Source organism: Brassica napus, chromosome A9, assembly GCF_020379485.1.
Source record: "Brassica napus cultivar Da-Ae chromosome A9, Da-Ae, whole genome shotgun sequence".
Taxonomy (NCBI): domain Eukaryota; kingdom Viridiplantae; phylum Streptophyta; class Magnoliopsida; order Brassicales; family Brassicaceae; genus Brassica; species Brassica napus.
Window position 1 is genome coordinate 34,751,560 of NC_063442.1, and position 18,113 is coordinate 34,769,672.

Below are 18,113 nucleotides of genomic sequence, written 5' to 3' on the forward strand. Positions count from 1 at the left end.
TTTAGTTGGATTCTCATGAAAAGTAATCGATAGGTTAAATAAATGTTTCAAAATTTGTTGTGTTATTGTTTTGTCTATAAATTACAAAATTTATTGAATTGATATATTTAATTATTGCACTCTTAAATAATATTTTATTAAGACATTAGAGAACTATGTTTTGAGTTATTTTGTCAAATTGTACAAAAATCTATGTTTTTTCATATTTGTCACGGAAATTTATATGTTAAACTTACTTTTACAAAATTCTTAACTTTGTCACGAAAACAAAAATCTATGATTTTTTATATTTGTCAATGTTCTCACACTTTCAAAGAATATATTAGCATAGTCACTTACTTGTTTTTTTTTACAAAACAAAGTATCAGAGTCTTAAAAGTTGAATACATATTATTGTAAATGTACATAAGAGTTTGTGATTACATATTTAGTGATTCTTGTATATGTGTCCAAGAAAGTTTCAATGGCTTAGTGGTATATGTCCTATATATATGTCATACTAACCCGGGTTCGATCTTTTCCTTTGCATTGTTTTTTCATTTTTTACGAAAAAATAAATGAGATGACATGGCAACTTCGGACTCTCTGATTGGACGATTTTTTGTGTCTACGTGGACACTCTAAGAGGAGCTTATATCCTCCTTTTAGTATAGTATAGATATTGTTGTGACTCTGGTAAATTATTAGTGACATCATATGATTGTTTTATCATAATAAAATATATTGAAACAACTATTTAAAAGACAAAAAAGTAAAATGAAATCCGAAAGGCATTTAATATAGTATAATAAAATTCAGAATTACATATTTGCTAAATATTTTTTGCAAACAATAGTTAAATATAAATTGTGATTTCAATGATTATATAATTGTCAAAATTTTGAAATTATTTTCTCATACAGCAAACTAATACTTACAAAAATAACCCATTTTTAGAATAAGAGAAAATACTCTTTCAAATGTGCAACTCTATTTGTTTACGGAATTTTAGAACCATTTTCCAATTTTTTTTTCTGGACTAATAGGTTAATAAATACGATTTCAATTATATATTTAGTCAAACAAATAATTTCCTGTGACACAATTCATTAATTTGTGTGATCAAACGCTTATACGAGGTGAACTATGTGCAGGGTTGTGCCTGAAAAATTTTGGCCTACAAACAATTTTTTTTTTTTGATCTTTTATAATTAAAAAATCAAAGAAAGTGGTTACAGCTGTAGATTAAAGAATCTTACTCAGCATCTCGACTATGTATCTTGAGATCCTTACCAATAGAGCTATGTAAACTTTTTGTTATAATCGACTCTTTAAATATATAAATCTTGTTTGGCTCCAAAACACATGCTTTATCTGCTTCCATTCAGACACGACCTTAACTATGTGGTTTAGTTGAGTTTGGCAGATCTAGAATCCTAAAAAGACTACTCTTACTGCAGCATTATCATTTCATAGTACTGTTATTTTATAGTAATCGATACTAGTACCCCCACTTTTTTTGTCAACACTAGTACCCCATTTCAGTTTTCGATGTTCCATGTTCCCCAAGCTTCTCAACTTCGGATTCAACAAAATTATTAAGGTGCTATATATATGGTCCCCCGATGTTTACAAAATTCTACATAAACAGTGTTTTTGATAAGTTCAAAGGTTTAAAATCTGATTGAACTCTGCCAATAATACAAATTCACATTTCTCATTTGAATAAACAAAACTAGTAAATGTTAATTAAGCAGAAGCCATCATTATGCAAAATTTATTATCATAAATATCATCTATATTACTAAAACTAAAATACATTTTAGTACTGTTTAAAAACATGGACAGTGGTATAAATAAAAATTATTTGAAAACATAGATAGACATAGTATCATTCTAGTAATTTCATTAATATAATTTATTAATTGTTATTTCATAATTCACTCAGTTTAACAATTTTATTAGTTATATTACCTTAACAATGCATTATATCATTAATTATATTACCATAATAACAATAGTGCATATTTTTATTTATTAGTTAATCAACATTAACTTTAAGACAATTATAAAATTAAAAATGTAAACTAACTAGGTTTTGCATATGGTTAAATGTTTAGTTTAGTTTATTTTACTAAATTCTTTTTTAATTTTAGTTTCAATCGGTGAAAAATTACGTAGCCAAAAACATAATTCAAAAACAAATGTTTTTGTGAATAAAATAATAACTTAAATCAATATAATAAAAATGTATTACATTTATTGCATTTAATTTTTCACTACATATAATTATTTTACTAAATAAAAACATCTTTTTATTTCACTTAATTTAGCCAAACACATAGGAAGAGTCTTTTCTATTAGTTCATAAAAATCAGTTAGGCATGAATATTGGTTATCCATTTAGGTACATACTGTTTTTTTTGTATCATTTTTTTTGTTTTAAAATTAAGTTCCGTTTGAATATTATAAATTTATGTGTGGATTTTGAGTTGAGTCTTTTTGAGTCTCTGGATGAATTCGTTTTGATGTATATAAACTTAATAATATCTGAATAACAAATGTATTTAAAACAGGTTTAGATATTTGTACTAAAAATAATCATTTTAGTAGATTTGATCTAAGTCTTTTAAATACAATTAGTTATATTACAATTTATTTAAAATATATAACATTAATTACAAAAATCAAACATCAATGTATAAATATATAAGAATTGATGGTGCACAGATTCAATCTCTAGTTGTTTTATAGGAAATATCGTTCTTTGTTATTTTGTATCATAGATTAGAATCAGTTTTTTTTTCTAAGAATCAGGAGGTTTTCAACTATATACTTCAGACATATTTGCATTATTTTTTTTATATTTTTGATATCTATTTACTAAAACAATAGTAAAAGGGTCTACCGTAAAAGATAGAAGCACTAACGCATGCCGGTACCAAAATCTCAAAGATGGTCAAGAAACAAAAGAGAGCAACGTGTCATAATTCATTGCGTAACTCGACATGCAAACACCCCACGTGTCCTCTATTTGCATGTAACTCCTACACTTTCGCTACCTCAAATTCTTAAGAGTCATCCCTCTCCTTTTGTTTACACACAAAGCCATCTTGGCTCTATTTAAGGGGTTACTCGAGGCGTTCTCATAACAAGACCCATCGATATACAGATCATGTTGGCTAAAACCTCAGCACTGGTTCTAACATGCACGGCCATCTTCTGTCACGTGGCGGTTTCCTTAGAGGACCTCACCATCCGCCAAGTCACAGAAGATCGGCTTCCTAATCTCCTCGGGACACACACGGAGAGAAAATTCCGTGTTTTCATGTCGGACTACGGCAAAAGCTACTCCACGAGGGAGGAGTACATCCACCGCCTCGGGATATTTGCTAAAAACGTTCTTAAGGCAGCGGAGCACCAGATGATGGACCCCACCGCCGTCCACGGAGTCACACAGTTCTCTGACCTCACTGAAGAGGAGTTCAAAAGGATGTATACTGGAGTAGTTGATGTTGACAGAGGCCATGGTGGTGTAGTTGGAGTAGAGGCACCCCAGCTGGATATTAAGGGATTACCTAAAGATTTTGACTGGAGGGAGAAAGGTGCAGTTACTGAGGTCAAGGATCAAGTATGTTCTATTATTCTACCTATATGATTTGCCTATATGCCTAGAACTACTTATTTGCTGCATATCAAGTTTATAGATGTATCAATAACATCCGTTAGATTTATACTACATATGATGATAATAAAAAAAAGCCTCTGGTATAGAGAAACATAATGAGTATATATATGCTTAGGAATACATCCTTGATCCTTCATAGCAAGTTAATAATTTCATACAGAATAAAAACTTAATTTGTGATAGTCTATATGCATGTTATATATATACCTAATATCAAATTTATGAGGATATTTAACTATGGATGTGAAGGGTGCATGTGGATCGTGCTGGGCTTTTAGCACAACAGGAGCAGTTGAAGGAGCCAATTTCGTCTCCACCGGGAAGCTCGTCAGTCTTAGCGAACAACAACTTGTGGATTGTGATAAAGCGGTCTGTGTTAATTAAATTATTTTTAGAGCATACCTAATTATATATGTAATGTATATATGTCTTGATACTCATTTGTTGAACTCTGAAAATTTCTTGGTATATGCGAGTGTAGTGCGACCCAAAGGACAAGAAAGCATGTGACAACGGATGTGGTGGAGGACTGATGACAAATGCATATGAGTATTTGGAGAAGGCAGGAGGCTTAGAAGAAGAAAAATCATATCCTTACACCGGCAAGCGAGGCCATTGCAAGTTCGATCCAAAGAAGGTTGCAGTAAAAGTAGTGAACTTCACGAATATACCATTGGACGAGGACCAAATCACAGCACGTTTAGTACAACACGGTCCTTTATCAGGTGATTTAGCTTAACATGTATGTTAAAAACAGTACTTTTTTGTGTGAACCTAGCAAACACTTGATGATTGTTTTCTGTTGGACACAGTGGGAATAAATGCGGTGTTCATGCAGACATACATAGGAGGAGTGTCGTGTCCGCTAATATGCAGCAAGAAAAGGTTAAACCACGGGGTACTTCTTGTTGGATACGGGTCGAAAGGATTTTCAATCTTGCGACTTAGTAATAAACCGTATTGGATCATCAAGAACTCGTGGGGAAAGAAGTGGGGAGACAATGGATACTACAAGCTGTGTCGTGGACATGATATGTGTGGGATTAACTCGATGGCTTCTGCAGTGCTTACCCAAGTTTCGTCATAGATGGGTCTTGTCTTTTTCTAAAGGAAGTTCCTCTTGCTCTTTAGTTGTATTTCAGTTTTTATGGTTGAAGTTGGAGTTCTGAAAACTAGGAGTCTTATTGTCCTGTGGTAGACAGTGGGGTGAATGGTCATTACTAAAGTTCTTGAAAATGTTCCTTGCTAAAAATCACCACCTAATCCGTAGCTGGGTGAGATGATCTTGAAAATGTTTCTTGCTAGCTAATCACCTCCTAATCCAATCCTAAACGGAGTGAGATACAAATATTCAACGGTTTTATGTAACTAAATTGCACAAAAGTAAAAACAGAAGGTACAAATCCAACCCGGCCCATAGTGCTTCAAAACAAGTCCAAACTACATAACCAACCCAAGCGGAATTAAAACAAGAATTGTAAAATTGAATCGGATAATGAACATGTAGTTAGTCTCTTGATCTGGCCTAAGTTCTTTTCTCAATTCAGAGAGCATGCCTAGTATCAAAACTAAATTCCTTTACTCGTAGCGTGTATCCTTTAATATATATCGTCTTATCACCTTTGGCCTTTCTACATTTTTCCAGTCTTCATATATTACCTTATCTCACCTTTCACCTTGAGGAAGTCTAAGCCTTTATCCAATATTTCATCTCATGCCTAAATCAATACTCACTCAATCCCACTGGAGAAGAATCATCTCAATAGTTAAATGTTTTGAAGACAGTTTTTCTCCAATTGAGATTTGGGGGTCACGTCGAATATGTATTGTGCTCAAACATTAATCAGAAACCAATTAATTATGTATTGAAGAATTGAGTCTCAAAAACATTTTTGACTTTTGAAATTGCAAAAAAAAAAAAAAAAAAAAAAAATTATTTTTTATTTGTTCCATCCATATACCACGCAGGGCCGTCTCAAATTATACTAAGACCCTGTTCAAAAAAAAAATTAACTATATATTTAACAATGTAATAAAATAATTTTAAAAGTTAATAACTTTATCTATATATATTTGATGTTTCTCTTTTAATTATAGATAATAAATTTAAGAATACAGTAAAAAGTTAAAATTTTAAACCAAATTCATATATTTATTTTAGAAATTTTCTTAAGTATTTTTTTATTTTTAAGTTCGGGCCCTGTTCGACCGCTCCACTAGCACATGCTATTAGACGGCCCTGATACCACGCCCAATATCAATGATTGGATCTCCAGTGGGGTTGAAACATTTTTGAGTTTCGTTTCTGAAGATGAAAATAATTTTGTTTTTGACATGTGTTCATCATCCATTCCATTTACCACGATCAAAGGACTAAAGAACTTTGTGTTTTTTACATGTGTTCATCATCCATTCCATTTACCACGACCAAAGAGGACTAAAGATCTTTGTCAGCACAAGCTCTCGCAGTAGTATTCTAGGAAGATATTTCGTTCTAAGAATATTATGCATCGATCTAAGTATACATAACCGGTTACATCACATACTTATGCAGTACACTACACTACCTATGGAATTTGGCATGCTAATTATCTAACCGTTTCAGTTAACTATTTTCGCAGGTAGCATGCATGCTATAAATCAACATGTATATAACACTGCAAACACAGGTTAGATCAGTGTACTTTTTGATGCCATTGCCAAGTCCTCTACGTCTATTAATGCATTCATTACATCAAAAGATAAAATGAACAGTGTTTTAAAAAAGAGTATATAATTTACAAATATGGTTAAGAAATTGACCAAGTCAGGTTACCATATTTTGATAATGTTGATTGATGTCGTGTTGGATAATAAGACGTGAGTCGTGAGAATGGGTCCCATGATGCCAGTCCGGTGCTGGGCAAGAGTATCCCACTACAAAGATCCTTCTTCGCTTCTAACCTCTCTTTCTCTTCCTTTTTCCTTTACCTTTTTCTTAGTGAAATCTCAGATAGGTAAAGACAAGAAAAGCTTATTGACTATTAACTTAAAGTGCGAACTCAAAGCCCACTTTGTTAAAAAAAGTTTCACTTTCGGCGTTCTTTTGATGCGATTAGTAGAATTAACTTGACAAAAGCTTAACAAATTTGTGACATAGAGTGCTTGTGTCTCTTTTTCTTTGTGTGTTTTTTTCCTTGTTTAGTCTTTAACGTTTGCTTCAGAGCTCAAACCAGATACATATATTTTTAGCATTATCAACTTTGAACTAGATACATGCAACATATCTAACTGTTGTTAATATATAACGTTGAAAACATGTTAAACCGTTTTCATAATCTGAAAAACGCCGTTTAATTTCCTCGGCTTGAAGGTAATTATGGTAAAAGTCAGATTCTCACTCGGATATGCAATCTTTGTTTAGAGAAGTGAATCATTTATCAAGCATGGCTTGTGAACTATGGCAACTAAACTGCCAGGGATCAAAACTTCACAATTTAATTGTAAAATAGCTTCACCTAGCTCAACTGGACGTATAGAATAGCTCAACTTATTCTTTATTCTTCTCTCAAAATGGGCAAATAAACTGAACGATGCGGTAAAAATGAACCCGAACCGATCTGAACCCCACATAAATATCGAATGAATTTTATTTTATGGTATTTCAGGTTATGGATATTACCCAAACCTAAATGAATATTCGATAGAACCCGAAACATTCAAAATCCAAAAAAACTTGTAATAAACATGATCTCAATTCTTAATATGTATCCGAAATACACTACGATATTTTGAATATCTAAAATAATTATCTATTACATGAAGGTTGATAGTTGAAGGTGGCGGTTGAAACTTGAATTTTTTTATTTTGATTTTGTTTTCATTGAATAATGTTTCTTATTTTATGAGAACTTGGTTTTTGTTTTATGCTTTCATCTATTTGGTTTTATTTTTGTCAATAACTATGTTTACCTTTCTTTTGATTTTGAATTATCATATTTGATGTTTCTTTCTTATTTTTGAATCGATTTTACTTATGTTTTTGTTACAAATAGATATAAATCAGGTATTTTAAAATCTAAAACCCCATTTTACTTATGTTTAAGTTACAAAGTAGATAAAAATCAGGTACTTTTAAATCGAAGAACCGAGTGGGATCCAAACTCGAAAGTACATCGGATTGTACCGATTCTTTGAAGATTTACTAATCCCAACCGAACCCGATTAGAATTCGAACCGGTCCCGAACCGAATTTTCATATAACTCGAATGAAATAACTGATTTTGATAAACCCAAAAAAAGAGACCCGATTGAAGAAAATCAAAACCCGATTGGAACACCAAATGTCCATGGCTAACTCAAATGCAACAGGTAGACCAAAGGGCCAAAACGTTTTGGTTACATAGAAAAAAACATCTGACCTAAACATGCATTAAACCGAGTTTAACCAATTTAATCAAATTAAACCTTTCGTAACTACACTGAACCAATCAAAAACATATTTTATAAGCTTTTAATATTTTTTTAGCTTTTAATATTTTAGTTGACAAACGGGTAACCAAACCAACATGAGAAATTAAGAATCAATGGAAAAAAAAAACACAAACCAAAACATTCAAAAGTAGGTATAAAATGTTCATAATGAGGGTCAGGCACAGATCGAATAGTACTATATTTTTTTAGTATTTGTGATTTGTTTTGTACTTCATGGATATCTGATTTTCCGATTTGCTTTGCTTTGTAAAAGTACGAATATCTAATTTTCTAGATATCCGAAAAACGTTTTTAATATTTGAGAATATTCACAGATACTTCATCCACTTTGTTCAATACAAGATTTTTTTTAAAAAAATGATTTATTTTTTAGAAATACATTTTACATGATAATAAAAAGTAAAAAATTAATGAACTTATATGTTATATATTTTTGTTAAATTAATATTTTTTTCTTATAAAACAAATGTTCTTAGAAAAATGTATTTTTGTATAAAGATTTTTTACTTTTTTAATTTAATATTTTTATAATTAAATTTTAAACTAAACTTTAAAAAATTATATGTTAAATAATTATATAATATTATACATTTAAAACTCTATATTTAATCGTATATATATATATATCTATTTGTATAAGTCGGAGCGGATATTCATCTCTAATTTTTTTAGTATTTGTGATTTACTTCGTTTTTAACGGATATTGATTTTTGATATTTGTTTAATTTTGGAGACTTATGGATATCCAGATTTTTTCGGATCAAATCGAAACAAATAATGAATCAAATTAAATTTAAGGATAAAATGCCCACCCTTTTATAATCAAACTAAGCCAAACCATAATAATTTTGGTTTGAATTTGTTACGTATTATAATTTTGGTTTGACTTTGTTACGTTTCCCTAAAATTAAATTAACCGTAACTTGAACCCGAACTGCAAACTCTATAGCCGAGATCAAAGACAAACCATAAAATAATTGTCCCCATGAAAGATGACATCACTTAAAGAAGCAACCAAACTAAAGATGAAATTCGCTACTGAATATATTTGTACCGACGCATAATTGATAGGAATGAAAAGATTTACAAATTTAAAAATTTAAAGTTATATAGTTGTAAACAAATGAAAATACTGTATCGAGTGTCGGTGGATGCGACCGAACCGACAATCAAAGACGTGGGGCTACTCACAGATACATGACGTTCTTGCACCGTCCCTCCCCTCGACGCACGCACACGCGCAAGAGCCCAACGACAACATTTGTTTTCTTTTTGGAATTTATAGAACGCTTCAATTCCGAACAAAGTTTTTAAAAAATCAAGATAATAATGTGTTTGAATGATGTGATCACATAACATAACGAATCTTCTTCATACGTTCTATTCAGTAGAGGCTCCCACGTCCAAATGAAATTAAATCAGTTAACCAACGAGATTTTATTGGTGTTTGCACGTAGCTTTTACACATTAAAAAGGAATCCGACAAGATTTAATACTAGAAGCTCCGATTGAAGTATTAATGATATAAAGTTGTGACCCTTTGTTTTTATATGTTTATTGTCATTAATAGTGTCGTCTCTCGAGCTCCAAGAGTGTTTTATTGGATTGGATGGCTTCTACTTATAAATGATTAGAGAATTTGATTAGTAGTATACTCCGTACGACATGAAAAAGAGAGAAAAGAGAGATCTTGTTTGGGGTTCGGCGCGCGGCCGGCGCGTGAGCGTCCGTGCCGGCGTCGGAGCCTCTGTTTGTCCTTCGTAGTGTTCCCCCTTCGCTCTTCTTCGCCAACCTGTCAACGACTGCCTTGTCCGAGCTCTGGATTCGACCTCACCGCTTACGGTGGTTTCGGTCTTGGAGTAACGACGCTCTCGTCGGGAGGGTCCTGGTGGAGGAAGTGGCATGCATGTTCAGTGGTGGTGTTTTCCGGGAGGTGGAGGCTTTCGTAGATCCACCGCCGCCGGCTCTAGTTCCCGGGAAGGGAGTCTTCTTTAGATTTGCCTTCGCCGGCTTTAGTTTTGGAGAGCGGAGGCTAGCACAGCTCCGCGCTTCCACTTAGGATCCCGCGGTTCTTTGGGAAAAGTTTTCTAGTTTAGTTTTGTTTCATGGTCGGCGCAGTTGTCGGTAAGTTTTGGGTGGGGTCACTGCGGATGAGATCTTGGTTGAAGACAAGGTTCTCCGGCGAGGTGATGATTCTCAAAGAAAGGAAGAGATGGCTTCTTGAGTCGCGTGTCTTGGGTTTGAAGTATGCTAAAGGCGGAGGAGATCTCGAGGTTCGATTGATCTCTCCGGCGGGATGACACGGCGGTGAAGAATGGCTTTGCGTTTGTTTGGAGGCTTGTCTGGTTTCGAGCTCCGACGAACAAGGTGCTCGATGGTGTTTGTTCCGGTGGCGTAAAGGCGGAGGTGATCAAGTCGAGGCGGTGACGACGTGTGACGCGTCAATGGAGCAGATCACTCCACTTGTCGAGCCGCCTCCTTGACGCGCTAGCCAGCTGGCCGGGCGGTTTCTAAGGTTGGGCCGAGGGCCTGTTTAAGTTTTTATTTTGCCCCTGGGGTTGGGCTTGCGTTTGTTTTCTTTGCAATCGGGCTTCGGCCTTGTATGGGCTTGGCCCAATCATCTTATAATATCAAATCTTTGGCGGGAAAAAAAAAAAAAAATACTCCGTACGACATATAAGAAAGATTCTTTTAGTTAAATTGCATTTTTGTGTAATTATTCTGTCATTTCATTCCATGGTTTTTATATTTCATTAATCATTCACTCCGAATGAAAGCTCAGAACCAAAGCAAATAAAATACACAATTTTTAGATTGTTTGGTTAGTTAAAGTAGTTAATAACTTATCCCGAGTTAGTGGAAATGTCAAAGAGAAATCATGATGAAAACATAGACAAATAAAAATTATTACAGGAATCATGTTTTTTTTTTTGGCAGCATGAATGAAGGAGTTTGATGCCCTTTTACAATATGATAGATGTTTCCCCTTTTCATCTCAAATCTATACAACAAATCATAACCTGAGAAGAACCTTATCCTACAATCTCTAAATAAACCAAAATATAGAGAACAATAACAATTTTTTTTTCTTGTTCATCGTTCTCTGGCGGTCACACCAATATCCTTGTCCCTTGTCTTCTGATCTGCCCTATGAACTGATTGCTTGAACGCCACGGTTGGTGCAATTCTGCTATTTCTCCTTTGATGCTCAAGAACTAGTTCCCCGGCTAACCAGTCAAGCTTCTCGAAATTGCTCTGTTCATCGATTCTTTTGCCTCCAAACAAAACCGATTCTACATTCTTTTGCTTTAGCATCTCCTCCGCTACTCCAACCAGCATATTCACATTGCTCCCACTCGGGTCTGTGTCTATGCTTGGCTTGCAAGGTCCTAAACTCGACCCATTCGCCTGCACCAATACCCAAACTCTTAGTAACAACACAATATCTATCTACATTGTAACTTTTATGGTTTCATTTTAGAAGAAGTACCATGATCCAACATAAACCATAACATATGACACCAAAGTATAAACCATAACATAAAGTGTCATTTATTACAAACCTGAATCCGAACGTAGTTGCTGCTGCGGCAGTGACCAAAAGCCATGGCCACAGCTTGATCAACCGTGTCGGCAGCACCGTCGTTTGAAATAAGAGCGGCAGGGCGAGACCAATGCTTAGCCGTCCACTTAATAATCCGATCATACTCATAGCTAACATCAAGCAACTGACCCATACCAAGAGACAACACAAGCAGATCCTCAACTCCACGCACGAACGGAAACTCCTGCTTGTTATGCAGCACGTGCGTGATCGCAGCCGCCGTTGGATTGCTCATAGCTAAACCACCACCTATCGCCACACACTTGGTCTTCCCATCGACCGACTTCATCTCAACCGGCTCGAACACCCCTGGCTCAGCCCAAGTCGCTCTACAAACCTCCCAGAGACGAAAATCATAACCGTCCGTCTCAAGCGCGTCGGCGCGTGAGAATAAAAACGGGGCAGAGCTTTTAAGGTCGTAGCAAGGTATGAGCACAGGTTTGAGCGTGTCCTTCAAAGTCAGCTCAGAGAAAGACTCTTTCATCACTCTCTTCAACTTCCCCGTACCCGAACCCGACGACCCGGTTCTCATGACCCGTTTCATTAACGAAGAAGACCCCGACGACCCGTAAAGACCCTTTGCGTTTTTCGTAAGGAACTGCCACGTGTCCTCCGCTTTAAAGATCGGACGGTCACCGTCCCTCGACCCGAACAACATCGCCGTGAAAATCCCGCCGACGCCGGACCCGGCGGCGACGTCGAAGTAATCGGAGATACGGGCATTCGGGTCGCCCGACTTGGATTTCAAAGCGTGTTCTAGATAAGCCAAGGCCTTCCCCGGTATAATCCCTCTCATGCCTCCTCCGTCGATGCTCAAGATACAAACTTTGCCTCTCTGGTTCTTGACCGATCCAGGAACAGAGTCAACAACAACCGAGTTAACCGGTTCCGGTTCGGGTTTCGGGTCTTGGTCGTACCCGAAGAGGAACTTGCTCTCGAGGATGGAGAAAATCTCGTAGCTGAGTTTGTCAGTATCCACGCTCGGCTCCTGCATATCCGTCAAGAGGCTGTTATCATCAACCGAAGCCGCCTCCGTAGCCGCCGCCGTGTCTCCGCCTCTCTGTTTGATTAAATGCTTGACGGAAGCCGTCGTGGTTCTTCTTCCTCCGCTTGGTTTACTGCGTGCTCTTTGCATGATGCTTGATGGAATATAATCAAATCCAGTATTTGACTCAATTCAGACAATAAACAAAAACAAATATTTGTCTACAGTATGAACACAAAGAGATTCAGACCAAACCAGTCGTCTTTGGTCAAAAAAAGGTTTCGCCGTTCTCTTATTTTGCGCGGAATCTTCAAATTTTTCAACACGAGCTCGTCTTTATGGGGAGAAAAGTAAAAGATTATATCTGAATCAGCTTTAAAAGGTTGAATCTTTTACTTTTCTGAAGGACAAATGAAAAACCAAGAGAGAGAGAGAGAGAGGGAGATGAAGAAGACGAGTAGAGCAAGAACAGAGGAGTTACAGAGGATGTCTGTTTTTGTAGCGCACGCTTTACTTAAAACCACCCCCACCAAACTCAGATTGAAGAGAAAGGAGAATGGCAGACCAAACGCGGATTAATTACAAATTGGAGAAACGAGCAATAAATATTTTTAATTATTATTTTTTCTTTTTTTATTCTATAAACACAGATAAGTATGTTACGGTTTTGCCATTAAAGAGACTTGAAGTTGCATTCACTTTTATAGAGATTTTATTTCTGTGTTACAGTTTTTTTCTATTTTAATTGGTTTTTTCTATTGTATACTTTTAAATGATTACAGTTTTTGTTTGGTTTAATGCTGATATGTTAGCAAAAATGTTAGATTTAAATGTCTGTCAAAATAAAATGTTAGATTTAATGCACAATTTTCATATTTAAGGTGAAAACCTCCTCTGCTTACTCTAATAATACTAAGTTTTGAGTTTAGTGGTAATGTGTTATATTTACATTTATTTATGTGCTAATTGCTTTTCATATGAGACTTTAAAAGTAATAATCAATTGTTTCTGTTTTGTTTACCAGTGAAATCATATACTGAAAAAAGAAAGTAAAACTTGAGACGTTACTTAGATTTGGAAAAGCTAGGTACTTGCAAGTATCACCTAATCTTTACATGCCACTCTGTCTTTCTTGTTTTAACACAAGTGTAACGCTATGATAAAGATTAGACCTCCAAAATGCAACGCTTACTACGTTAATATTAAACGTCCCTTTCTCCTTCTCTCATAGATGAAATGAAATGCAATCAAGAGAAATGAAATGCTGATAAACAGAGAAACAATATAATATATTTTGACCTTTACGGAAAAGAGATGTATAGTAGTATCTTTTAGTCGAAAAGAATCAATCAGAGACGTGTGTGGAGGGACTCTGAAAACATATTTACATTTTTAATTATTTATTTATTATTTAATATATATGATGATAAAATTTGGCAAGTCAAGAGTTTTATCGTGTTCTCTAATCTCTTTTCTAATATTATTTGGAGTCTCTATTATTTGCTGTCAGATTTTGTTATAATCAAATCGATTAATCCGTTTTAATATAAACGTACACCTACACCATAAGAGTTCTGGATGGGGCATAATGGAATTTAGGTTTAAGCTTTTATCTGATGTGTATCCCTTGTCTGTTATTGAGGGACCATCAAGAGATCCGGATAATTCGAAATATACAATTTCAACCGAAAAGCCAACTTGTTTCCGTAGAACAAATATTGGTTTTGTTTTTTTCTTAAATCGCCTGAAAATGTTAGAATCATAATTATTTTGGTACAAGAAAATATCTAAAGTGTAAATAAAATCAACAAACCATAATTTCAAATTACTAATAAATAAATTTGAAATTAAGATCATGAGGTTATTGTTGTACTCGAGCCAAAACGCTCATTCATCTTTGACTTGAGAAACCAAAATTCTTTTAGTTATTCAATACATAACATACAACATAAACCAACAATATAAAAAAGAACAATACATTTTCTATCATGTATAGAAGAGTCATCATCTATAGCCGGGGTTACACATTCTGTTCCTTGCAAGCATCATCACAGCTCATCCTTGGCTCCATCACTCTCAGTCTTCTCATCAGCTTTCTTGGTCGTGATGACCTGTTCAGGTGTCGCTGAAGGTTTCGCAAGTTTAAACGGGACTGAAGCGTGCTTCTTCAGGAATTTGTACAATTCCACTACTGTACGGTCAACATCCACTGTGATCTGTTCTCAATACAAGCAACAGTTATAACAAGTAAAAGACTTGCAAGTTATGAAAAAAAATGTTTGATATAGTGAACAATCTTTACTAACCGGATCAAAGCTCTTGTTTCCTCCAGGGAAGAACAGGATTGTTGGGAACCCATCAGCCTGAACGTAAAGAAAATTATACAAAAGCAAAATTAAAATACTGTCTCAAAATTTTGCTGTTAATTAGTTATAGTTACCTTTGCTCTAGGATGCTCATTGGTGGTACCATCCATCTTGGCTACAACTAGTGAGTCGATGCCCTTCAGATACTTTCCAAGCTTGTTGTAAATCGGCTCAAACGATTGGCAGTAGCCACACCAAGGAGCATATATCTGTGATAGAACGCACGCATTAGGTACATAACACTAATGTGTAAAGAAGACTCGCAACGTTTCAATGTGATTATTACCTCGAGAAGTACATCCTTTGACTCGTCAAGAACAATCTCATCAAAATTGTTTCCCACAATGATCTTAACATCACCGTCATTCTGCTTTTAATAATTAGAAGCTAGTGAAAATCAGTAATGATGTAGAATGTCATGTGTGTTGAAATTAAAATGTGGGAAGTCTTACGGTTTCAGGTACTGGATCTGACTTGTAGAAAGGCTTCAGTTTGTCTGCTAAGAAATCTTCCGCAAGTGTCTGTTATAAAATATATAAAAGGTCGTTGTGTTAAGATAATTCACCAAATAATTAAACAACAAGAAGTTAACCACAAACATTTCACAGAGAATAGAAGTAGGTCTGACCTTGATGTTGTTCACGGTCAGCTCACCGTCAAGAATGAACTTCCTCATATCTTCATTTCCAGTGTAAACAAGAACCTTGGGGGCAGTGCCGGTAACACCAAAGAATCCAGAAACTGCTTCTCCGTAATCCTCATTGTCCATTTGCACGTACACAAAGACAAACTGCAGACAAATAAAGAGGATTGACCTTCCACCTCATCAATAACTATAGTCATCATCATGAACCTTGTCCGTTTGATATATAATTGTTCCAGACATGAGCACAGAAAAATAAAAGATGTAAAGAAAAGTACCTTGCCCTTGAAGGACTTTGCCACCTCCCTCAGAGTGGGAAGGTGCTTCTCTGATTCATTTGTCGTAGCGAAAAGAATGAGCTGTCAAGGTTTAAGAAATAAAAGTCAATCTCCTTAGTTTGTAGCAACGAACATGGGGAAAATATTAAAAAAGACAGAATGGTCTTTACTTGGTTTTTCACTGAGTTCTCGAAAATCAGTGATGCGCCTTCCCTGGTGAAGTTGATGACCAACGGAGATTTGTTGGCTGACACAAACTCTGATATAGCCGCCTTAGTGAAATTTCCATCTGTCAGAAAGTAGGACAGTGAGTGAGAGACACACACAGAGGAAATCTAAGCAGCAAAGAAAAAAGAAGTGATAATGTGTTGAGTGTTGGTGGATCTTTTACCAAAACGGGCGAGTTTCTCTTCCTCCTTTTTCAGCAAAACTAAGGCAGGACGCTTGACTTCGGTTTCTATTTCAAATAGCTTTGCAATATCAGGGCTTGTAGTTTGGTAGAAACTGAGATCGTCTTCCAATCTTGATGCAGCAGCAAGCTCTGCACTCTCTGATCCCTGAGCAAGATAAAATGATGAAAATGATGTCAGAACAGGATATTCAAAGCAATTTACACTTGTGAAATGCGGTAGACAAAAAAAGTAGCTCGTATGCTAATTGTAACCTATACATGAATGGTATCTTTCACCTACTAAACACACCAAGTGCAATTTTCTTAACAATTAGCATCTCCGTTTCTTTTTCTTTCTGGTTTTCTCAGGGTTTCATTTTGGTTGACCATTTGTTTCATAACTCCGAGAAATCCAAAAAGGAGAGCAGATAAAACACCATGTATTTTGAAGGTTTCTTACCACTAAGGAGTCGAGAAAAGCAAGAACAACTTTAGGTTCAGCAGATAAAACCCGCTCAGCCTCCTCTACTGTAGTGATGTTGTGGATGCTTGGACTGGCCTTCTTCTTCATCCAAGTCACAATCCCATCCCTGCAAAATTAAGCCTTTTAAATATCCAAACCAATACTGGTGAATTGCATTGAACAATCGAAAACCAACAACTGAAAAACCAAATCAGATAAAACAAATCCAAGATCACATGTCCTCTATCTATAGCACCAATGCCAAAGCTAGACCTGATGATCATATCTCAAACTATTCATCCTATGCTATCAATTGCCTAAATCTAACATCTAATCCATAAACGAGAGCAATGACTTACTTAGTCCTTTCTCCTTCATAGGTCTTACGCATCTCTCCGTCCACAAACAAGAACACCGTAGGGAACCCCTGAATCTCATACTTCTGAGCCAAATCCCCTTCCTCCGTCGCGTCAATCTTCGCCAACGCCGCAACGCCCTTCAACTCAGTCGCCGCCGCGGCGTACTCGGGCGCAAGAGCCTGGCAAGCGCCGCACCACGGAGCGTAGAACTCCACCATCGCGAAGCTATTGTTCCCGACGAACTCAGTGAAATTATCCTTGGTCAACACCGCCACGTCTTTCTCGTCGACGATCGGCAACTGCGGCTCCTCCTCGTGGTACTCGCCGCCGCCTTCGTGATCTCCGTGATGGAACTCTCCTCCCTGCTCGAGATCCTCGTAATTCTCGAAGTCGCGGTACTGATCGTGGTGCGAATTAGCGTGGTGGTGTTGTTGTTCCTTGGACTCCTCCGCGGCGAGGAAAGCGAGCTCCTCGTCGAGATCTGAGCCGTTCGACGCGTTCTCCGCGCGCGAGGTGGCGAGAAGAAGGAAGGAGAGAAGGAGAAGGAGAGACATGCTTGTTGACGACGCCATTGATGTACGAGATCGGATCACGATGGATTTTTCTTTGACTCGAGTGAGAGAGCTGAAGGAAGCAGAGAGAGGTTTTGGGGTTTTTATATTAATAGAATTATTAAATTTAAATTAGTTTACCGTCACGTAGATGACTCGCTGGCGGAAAATTTATCGAATGAGAGAGTGACACGTGGTAAGTGTGGGTCATGACTCATCGTTGACTTCCACGAGGTGGAAAGGTCATGTATTCAGTGGCGAGACGTGCGTAATGCAACCGAGGAAGTGGTATTATTATTTATCGTAAGTGGGAATTTGATATATTTCTATCTT

The 18,113-nt window shown here is 36.1% G+C and overlaps 3 protein-coding genes across 6 annotated transcripts; 1 reads left to right on the top strand and 2 right to left on the bottom strand.

The window, feature by feature from the left end:
• Nucleotides 1-3,076: 3,076 nt before the first annotated feature.
• LOC106412144 (probable cysteine protease RD19D) lies at nucleotides 3,077-4,953 on the top strand. The gene is made up of 4 exons (XM_013853038.2): nucleotides 3,077-3,610; nucleotides 3,917-4,036; nucleotides 4,149-4,392; nucleotides 4,480-4,953. Exons 1-4 carry the CDS (start codon nucleotides 3,155-3,157, stop codon nucleotides 4,752-4,754), a joined length of 1,095 nt encoding a protein of 364 aa, XP_013708492.1. The 5' UTR covers nucleotides 3,077-3,154; the 3' UTR covers nucleotides 4,755-4,953.
• A 6,057-nt stretch (nucleotides 4,954-11,010) lies between these two features.
• On the bottom strand, nucleotides 11,011-13,364 carry LOC106415352 (patatin-like protein 7). Of its 3 annotated transcripts, none has more exons than XM_013856022.3 (3): nucleotides 12,985-13,328; nucleotides 11,704-12,883; nucleotides 11,011-11,548 (listed from the first exon to the last, which is right to left on the bottom strand). In XM_013856022.3, exons 2-3 carry the CDS (start codon nucleotides 12,877-12,879, stop codon nucleotides 11,234-11,236), a joined length of 1,491 nt encoding a protein of 496 aa, XP_013711476.1. In that variant the 5' UTR covers nucleotides 12,880-12,883; nucleotides 12,985-13,328; the 3' UTR covers nucleotides 11,011-11,233. The 3 variants fall into 3 exon arrangements, with proteins under 3 accessions (XP_013711476.1, XP_013711475.1, XP_013711473.1); XM_013856021.3 differs by having other exon boundaries at nucleotides 12,980-13,328; XM_013856019.3 differs by having other exon boundaries at nucleotides 11,704-13,364.
• A 1,164-nt stretch (nucleotides 13,365-14,528) lies between these two features.
• Nucleotides 14,529-17,876, bottom strand: LOC106415351 (protein disulfide isomerase-like 1-3). Of its 2 annotated transcripts, none has more exons than XM_013856018.3 (11): nucleotides 17,230-17,876; nucleotides 16,868-16,997; nucleotides 16,408-16,573; nucleotides 16,187-16,305; nucleotides 16,017-16,097; nucleotides 15,724-15,885; nucleotides 15,548-15,616; nucleotides 15,382-15,462; nucleotides 15,170-15,304; nucleotides 15,036-15,092; nucleotides 14,529-14,945 (listed from the first exon to the last, which is right to left on the bottom strand). In XM_013856018.3, the coding sequence occupies exons 1-11, from the start codon at nucleotides 17,799-17,801 to the stop codon at nucleotides 14,778-14,780; spliced, it is 1,740 nt and encodes a 579-aa protein (XP_013711472.2). In that variant the 5' UTR covers nucleotides 17,802-17,876; the 3' UTR covers nucleotides 14,529-14,777. The 2 variants fall into 2 exon arrangements, with proteins under 2 accessions (XP_013711472.2, XP_022546849.2); XM_022691128.2 differs by having other exon boundaries at nucleotides 15,382-15,465; nucleotides 17,230-17,873.
• Nucleotides 17,877-18,113: the final 237 nt, after the last annotated feature.

Bases quoted from the DNA above. Each gene is read 5' to 3' on its own strand.
- LOC106412144 (XM_013853038.2), top strand. From the start codon at position 3,155: ATGTTGGCTAAAACCTCAGCACTGGTTCTAACATGCACGGCCATCTTC. The intron at 3,611-3,916 runs GTATGTTCTATT...ATGGATGTGAAG, and splicing joins TTACTGAGGTCAAGGATCAA to GGTGCATGTGGATCGTGCTG. The intron at 4,393-4,479 runs GTGATTTAGCTT...TGTTGGACACAG, and splicing joins ACAACACGGTCCTTTATCAG to TGGGAATAAATGCGGTGTTC.
- LOC106415352 (XM_013856019.3), bottom strand. From the start codon at position 12,879: ATGCAAAGAGCACGCAGTAAACCAAGCGGAGGAAGAAGAACCACGACG. The intron at 11,549-11,703 runs GTTTGTAATAAA...GTATTGGTGCAG, and splicing joins GCAACTACGTTCGGATTCAG to GCGAATGGGTCGAGTTTAGG.
- LOC106415351 (XM_022691128.2), bottom strand. From the start codon at position 17,801: ATGGCGTCGTCAACAAGCATGTCTCTCCTTCTCCTTCTCTCCTTCCTT. The intron at 16,306-16,407 runs GTAAAAGATCCA...ACTTTCTGACAG, and splicing joins AGAGAAACTCGCCCGTTTTG to ATGGAAATTTCACTAAGGCG. The intron at 15,093-15,169 runs GTAACTATAACT...CTTTACGTTCAG, and splicing joins ATGAGCATCCTAGAGCAAAG to GCTGATGGGTTCCCAACAAT.